Genomic DNA, 8,176 nt, shown 5'->3' with positions numbered 1-8,176 from the left:
TTTGGATGCTACCAAATTAAAGCCTCATCAAGATCTAGGTGCATGGCAGCTTTTTCAGCTCTCAATTTAGGAGGTGGCCACCTGGAGTCCTACCCAGAAACTTGTACCAAGTTTAAGAGAAACAAAACTCTAAGATTCATTGAATATAAACCCATAAACCCAGGAGAGAGAAAGAGAGAGAGAGAGAGAGAGAGAGAGAGAGAGAGAGAGAGAGAGAGAGAGAGAGAGAGAGAGAGTTGGAGAGTTCTTCTGCTTGGTAGTTGTCATGTAGTAAGTGGAAAGCAAATAGCTAATTGTCCTTTCTGTCCAGTAATCTTGTCCTTCCAGAAAGTCTTAGATTCAAAACGACAGACTAGGGCTGCTCTCTGCATTTGCCCATATCCAAAAGACAGTCATCTGCTTTTGTTAGCACTCCACTGTCAAGTGTTCTAGAGGGCTTCCCTTTCATAACCATTGCTTTCTTGGACAGATAATACTTTCTCACCAAGAGTGGTTCTCTATAAAGTATCCCAAACCCAACAAGAATATGAGGAGCACAATGCTGACTCCAAAGCCTACTTTCTGGAGGTGTTCTCATCTCGATAACAGGAAAGTCTAGCCTGTAAGATAGCAGAGGCTCTACCTGAATGCAAGCGGTGGAGTAAATATGCAAAAAGGAAAAATACCTTGTGAGCTCTTCTTTAATCTTCAAGGGTTCATGTGGGTAGAATTTCACTCTAAAGCACATGGTGTATGGTGGATGAGCTGAAACGTCATAAAGAAAAGGCATGAGATAAGCGGCAAAAGATCACAGACACAAACACACATAGGAACCTCAGCCATGAAAGAACCAACCAGCAGGGAAGGGAAGGGTGCTGTAGGGAAGAGGCCAATAGAATGCCCAAGAAAATACCATGACGGTGACAAAAACAAAGAACATGTTTAACAGGATATCCAGAGTAAATGTACAATACAAGCAAATGTACAGTACAACCAAAGGCAAGAAGAAGTTCATCACTCTATATCACAACTCACCTTCCCTTCCCACTCTCCAGAACACAGCTCAAAAAAATATCTTCTTCTCTGACACACCCCACTCTCACGTAAAAGCCAAACTGCCCAAAGCCGTATTCAGGTTTGGGGTACATGAAAGAATTTTGACAGTATGAGGTAGAAAACTTGCCATTGCATATGTGTTTTTAAACAAAAAAGATGAAGTCTTTGAAACACAATTGAGATTTTAAAGAAGTAGACCATATACACCTCTGTAGGTTTTTTTTATTACTATGTATATACGAGGTTAGATGAAATTATATTCTCTAATTCTTCTTTCAAGATAAGTAGGAGTTAATCATCACCAAACAGCTGACAGTATCTGAATTATTCAGGTTGTAAATCAAATCTGTGTCATAGAAAGCAGCACCAGTTGTAAGTCTGACTATATAATGGAGAATATTCATATGGAAAATAATTATCACTGTGTTTTTATAATTGGGCTGGTGAGATGGCTTGGCAAGTAATGAAGCTGGCTTCTGAGTCTGATAACCTGAGTGCAGTCCCTGAGACTGGAATGAAGTGGAGAAGCAACTGCTGCAAGTGGTTGTCTGACCATCACATGTCCTATACTCTATAAAAATAATTATAATTACAAAATAATTTAATAGAAAATACAGGCATCATGAGAACACCACCTTTATGTTAGAAAAAAACCCTGAACGTGCGCACACACACACACACACACACACATATTCACACATGCGTGCACATACACATGCACAGACGAATACAGACTCACAGTCACACAGGAGTCAATATGCTGTTTTCATGCCAACAAATTTCCTAAGTCATTGCTACCAACATTGCCTTGTATTCCTATATTTAAGAAAGAAAGGTCTTGAAACATTGAGGCATATCTGTAGTCCAGTACTCAAGAAATAGAGGCAGGAAAATCACCATTAGTTTGAGATCAGGCTAGTTCTATGTGAATGAGAGCAAGAGTTTTATGTGAATGAGAGGAACATAGTGAAACCCTGTCTTTAAACTAATAAATTCTAATTATAGAAAAGAAAGACTAAAGAGATGATTCAGTGAGAAGAGCATTTCCTGGGAAAGCAAGAGCTCCTGGGATCACGTTCCTAGTACAGACACGAGTCAGCATGGCTGGGTAAATCTGTAACCTTGCACTGATGGACAGACACTGGAGGTTCCTGAGGGTTCTGCCTAGACAGCATAACCAAATGGCGCACTTCAGGTTCAGAAGGGGAGGATAACCCCTAACCCCACAAAGGCAGAAAACAATGAAAGCAGACAATGTTCTCCTCTGGAATCCAAAGGCATGCAGACACACATCCATGCACACTTACTATACATGCCATAAACACAAATAAATACTGTAAGAGGTAGTATAGTTTCTTAAGAACTAGGAAAAATGGATACTTTTCATATGGCAATAAGGCAGCTTAAAAAAGTACAAGTGAGCCTCAAGTCAGTCACCTTTCATACCTAGAACAGACGATATTTTATCATTTTACATTATCACTATTTGATTCCTTGAAAACATTTTTAAATTATGAAACTCTTTATTATAAAACATTTGTTGTATTTTAATTTCATTTCTGTGGTTATAATTACATAATTTCTCCCTTCCCATTCTTCTACCCAAACACTTTATTAACAGAAAACTAATTTTACTAAAAAAGAAAAATTGAACAAAAGACTTAAGAGGATAATTTTCTCTATTTCTTCCTTATTTATCTTTTATTAATATTTTCTAAAAATTTAGATAAATACACAAAATGATATCCAATGATCAGAATGATAGGCCAACCATCCTCCTTCAGTTTGTGTTGGTCCCTGATCTTTCACTCTTCAAGATATTACCAAATGCCACTTCTCCTCTCCCTGTCAGCAATTTCTTTTTTATATTCTTCTACAGATTTTATGACCACATTAATATATATTATATATGGAGTAATCATTTATTTTTTCTGTCAAAATTAAATGAAACTATGCATGTTTCTTTATTTTTATCATTGTAAAGCTGCATTTGCCCCTCTCTCTAGTAGGGTATATATAATATTTATACAACTTTCCATACACAGTAATAACTCATATTATGTGTAAATCCAAATTTAGTCAGATATTTGCCTTCAATTTTCATTTTGGTTATTTTAAAATTTTTACAGTGAAATTATTTTGTGGTATACATTACTTAATATAAGTCATGATAGACTCCAAAAGTCGAATGGCTGGGCCAATTTGTACTGGAAAATGTCTTCAGAGATGTAGAGAACTAAGTTATCTGACTGAAAGCAACTGCAGAAAATGTGATTGCAAATGCTTTTTTTTTTTTTTTAAACAAGTAGGGCCATAATCTTCTATGACATGAACTTATCATGCCCTACAGTTAGGTGTCACACAGATCTAAGTACATCACACACAAATCTGAAGTGTAAATTTTTTGGAGATTTAGTTGTGTCATGTCACGTTTTTATGGAAACTGTCTTGTGAGAGGATGTTTTGTTGAAATCGACATGTGAGAGGATGTTTTGCTGGAGGAGACACATTAGAGGGCATGGTTTGTTTTGCTGGAACAGATGCTTGAGAGAGAGCATGATGTTTGTTTGGAAAGAGTGTAAGTAGAACCTCACAGACAGTGAAAGGATGCTTTTGCATTGCTATACCTTGCAATGTTTCCCTGGTATTCACCAGCTATGCATGGCTTCAGTGGACTTTGCAGGCTTTTGTTGGTTTTTGCTGAGTCTTCACTGGTCTTCACTGGTCTTCACTGGTCTTCACTGGTCTTCACTGGTCTTCACTGGTCTTCACTGGTCTTCACTGGTCTTCACTGGTCTTCACTGGTCTTCACTGGTCTTCACTGGTCTTCACTTCATAGAGAGAAACTCACCAGAATTTCTCGTGGAATTCTAGCTGATTCTTGCCACTTTTGGCAACCTGTGCCAATTTGATGAAGCCTTGAGGTTTCTGATGCTCATTGCTACTGAATTCCTGACAAGAGATATTGGAATCTCCCCACAGAACTACTTAACAGGTCCACACCCTCTTGGACCTTGGACCACACCCTCTTATTAACCTTCTTTCTTCTTTACCCTCATTCAGTGGGCTAAAAGGGAGGTTGAAACGTTTAAGAACCCTAAATAACATAGGCTTTGAAAAATCTAAGCCTACAGTGATCTCACAAAGAGACACATAGCTCCGCAGTAAACATATGAGTGGAGTAACACTTCCACTCATTCACCCTTACTCCAACCCAAAGGCTGCCTCTGTCATCTAAGAATTCTGCTTTGTTATAAAACAGTGCTCCTAGTTTTATGGTCTTTTCTCTTTTAAATTTTTAATAAATATTTATTTATTTTATGTGCATGACTATTAGCCTTCATGTATGTATGTGCATCTCTTCTGTGCTGGTGTGTGCAGAGGCCAGAAGAGGACATAGGATGCCCTGGACCTGGAGTTAAAGACTACTTATGCTGGCATGTGGATACTAGGAAACTGTGCTAGGAAACTAACTCAGGTCTTCTGAAAAAGCAACAAGAGCAAAAGCAATCTGAACTACTGAGCCACCATTCCAGCCCGAAAACTAATGTCGTACTGATGGTTTTCACTAGACCCATTATCAGACATGAAATGACATTTGGCAATAGGAAAAAAAGAGTAGGAGTTACTTTTCAAGGCCCAAATTTTCAATTTTTACAATTATCATATAGCCTATCATATGTTACTAGTATTGAACCAACATCATTTGTCTCATGAAGATGACAAAACAGAGTTTCTGCAATTCACTTTACTAGAGAAATAAAATGAGATGTAAAATATAGCTATTTAACATTTTTTCATTCAACAAGGAGATATAGGGGAGCCATTTATATTTTCAAGTGTCCTGGGTACTGACTTAGGGTGAGAAGGTAGCACTTGAGCTCTGACATCTGTCCATACCAGCTGTATCAGTGATGAACATAATCTTTCAAGGTGCCAAATGGCATCTGGCACTTACTGCTTGGAACATGTCCAAACACTTCAATTTCCATCTAAATAAATACTTCTGTTAAATACTGTCCTTGAGCAAGTCATCTAACTGTTTTTGCTTCCTGTTTCGAAAGATGGGACAACGTTAGCCAATATGTTGACCCTAGAAGTGTTTGGATTGATCTAGTGGGCTTTTGGCACATTTACATGGGGCATTAGCTAAATGGAAGGTTTCCTTGTTAGGAAAATACTCAGATAAGTAGGGACAAAAACAGGAGGTAGAAATGGGAGTTAATAGAAGGGGAAGAATAAATTGTGCTCATTCCAAAAGCTGAAAAACATGTGCTAAGTCATGTAAACAGTGTGTGTGTGTGGGGGGGGGAGTGGTAGTGGTGGGCATTACTACTGAGAAGAAGCAGTGAAGATAAGAATCTGAAACACCCATTGTAAATGCCAGGATCAGGCAACTGGTCTGGGAAATGCATGCAGGAGTATCTACTGGCTGACAGGCTGATGCACAGACTGGTGACAGGTCAAGTGTCTCCTTAAGGCAGATCATAGGCCACTTTTGTTCCAAGTTTCCATCTTTTGGAAGTCATTCTTTTCAGGAATGATTAGGAGTTTTGTTAAGTACTTTTTGGTTTCTTTAAAAATGCATACAATGCAGTTTGACTGTATTCTTGAAACCATTCCACTGAAACATGGAAGACGGAGCTTTTGACTCTTTCACAGTATTGAAAGGGTTTCAATACTGTGTTCAAAATATGGTCTAAACCAATAAAGCAAATAAGGGGAATTAAGGGATCACAAACAGGAAAAATATAAGCTAAGCTATCTCTATTTGCAGAAGACATGAATTTTTCATAAGACACCCAGATTTCTATCAGGAAACATGTAGAAGTGATAACCAAATTCAGCAATGTGTGAGGACATAGCATGAATTTGCATAAATCAGTAGTTTTTCTACACAAAAGTAGTAAACATACTTAGAAAGAAGTCATCAACACTTCCACTAAGAATACCACGAGAAATTATCTAGAAATAAACTTAGCTAAACAAGCAAAACTTTAAAGTTCTGAGGAAAGAAAAGAAAAACACTAGGAAATTGAAAAATATCCCATGCTAATGGATTGGTAGAGCCCCTATCATGAAACCATACAACTCATCCCCCTAATATATGACAAGGATTCCAAAAACGTATGCTGGAAAAACAAAGGTATTTTCCCTCAGAAAACCACGTACCCACAGGGATAAGAATGAAATTAAACTGGAGTTTTATCACCTTACACAAAAACTAACTTCAAGTGGATCAAACACATAAATGTGAGACCTGAAAGTGGTAGAAGGGGCACAGGGAGCGTCTGTAGGAGACAGATGCAGAACAGAACTTTCTGAATAAGACTCAATTTGCTCAAGATCTAAGGCTACCAGTTGACAAGTGAAATTTAATAAAATTAAAAAGCTTCTTCACATCTAATGAAACAACCAAATGAATCCAGTGGGTAAAGAGAAATTCCACAGAATTGGAATCTGTCTTTTATGCATCACACTGAAGATTATACCCAGAGTATATAAAGAACTCAAAACAAACAAACAAACAAACAAAAACAACAACAAATAAAAAAACAAGGAGTCAAACAAAACAAAAGAAAACAAAACAAAACCCAAAACAAATCAATTAAAAAATGGGTCTGCTAATAGAATAGAGGGTTTTCAAAGCAGAAAAAAAATGGCTAAGAAATATCTCAAAAAATATTCGCTGTCCCTAGGAATTATGAAAACATTTATCAAAAGAAGGATGAGAAGTCATGTTCCTCTAATCACAATGGTAAATAAAGATCAGCAAACCAACTGAAAACAAGTGCTCATGGGGAGGTGGGCAAAAGCAAATGCTCATTTCCTGTTTGCCAGGCTGCAAACAACTCCATCCACTCTAGGTATCAGTATGAAGAATCCTGAAAATGTTAAAAATAAAAGTATCCCACCACATAACCCAAGTATATATTTCACTGGCATATGTCCAAAGAGCTTAACATTCCACTGCGCAGATACTCGCTCAACCATATTCATTGCTGTTTTCATTGCTGTGGGGAATGAAAAGTGCATCATCTCTATCAATCGAATGGATAGTGAAAAAGTGGTACATATGCACATTGGCATACTATTAAGCTGGATAGAAAAATGCCATAACGGTCTTTGCACGTAATTGATGGACTGAGGAAGGATCATACTGGATAAGATAAATCACATCTACAAAGACAATTGTCACATGCTCTCTTTCCTCTGAAGCTCCTAGCTACAAATTTTTAGATTTAAGTATGTATCCTGAAATAATTAACAGAAACCAGAACATTGAAAAATGGACCATTGTTTGTGTGTGTGTGTGTGTGTGTGTGTGTGTGTGTGTGTGTGCGCAACACATGATAGAGAGGGAACTAGTAAGAGAATACTGCTTTATCTCAGTTTTGCTCTTCTTTAGTGATTCTATTTTTATTTTCATATATTATATAGCAAGAGTACAAGTAAGGTGATGTGTGAAAAGGTAAAGAAATCAAAATAGTCCTTTTAGTCTTTTAGAGTTTGTAGAACTTCCATTCTTGACATTCTGGCTTTTACAGTCTCCACTGAAAAATCAGGTATTATTCCAATGGGCTTGTCTTCATACATTACTTCATGTTTTTCAGCTTTTAATATCCTTTTTATTGTTCAGTACATTCATAATTTTGATCATTTTGTGTTGTAGCATTTGCTTGTCTGATCTATTTGATCTTCTGTTTCATTTTGCACATTGATAGGCATCTCTTTTATTAGATTGGGAAACTTTTATTCAATGATTGTGTTACAAATATGCTCTGTACCTTTGACCCAGGTTTCTTCTACTTTCTCTGTTCTTATTATTCATAGGTTTAGTTGTTGGAATATCACAAGAAGTTCTTTAGCAAGTTACTCTCAGTGAAGTAACAAGTGAAGATTTACACAGGATAAGGCCAATCAATGCTACAGTGTTGTCAGCGAAAACTAGTGAGGTGTAGCAAGACAAACCAAGGCCAGAACCTCCACTGTCTGTGGGTCATATTTATATTCCTTCTAATATTTATGTGTCCTTTCACATGTCTGCTTCAGCAAAACAGACTCTCAATTGTGTCTGTTTCTGCAAAACATCCTTTTACCTGTCTTCCCCAGCAAAACTGGGGTATATAACATAACTGAG

General features: G+C 37.2%; 1 protein-coding gene across 4 annotated transcripts in view; it reads right to left on the bottom strand.

The window, feature by feature from the left end:
* The window catches only part of Frmd3 (FERM domain containing 3), a 174,383-nt gene that overhangs the window by 86,964 nt on the left and 79,243 nt on the right, over window positions 1-8,176 (bottom strand). For all 4 annotated transcript variants that reach the window (XM_021200071.1, XM_021200070.2, XM_029540286.1 and 1 more), the window contains one exon: window positions 666-744. In XM_021200071.1, the coding sequence (XP_021055730.1) occupies window positions 666-744 (79 nt within the window). The remainder of the gene's footprint in view (window positions 1-665; window positions 745-8,176) is intronic.

This window comes from Mus pahari, chromosome 6 (assembly GCF_900095145.1).
Source record: "Mus pahari chromosome 6, PAHARI_EIJ_v1.1, whole genome shotgun sequence".
Taxonomy (NCBI): Eukaryota; Metazoa; Chordata; class Mammalia; order Rodentia; family Muridae; genus Mus; species Mus pahari.
The sequence above is the reverse complement of the archived record's forward strand: the minus strand, read 5'-3'. Positions and strand labels throughout refer to the sequence as shown.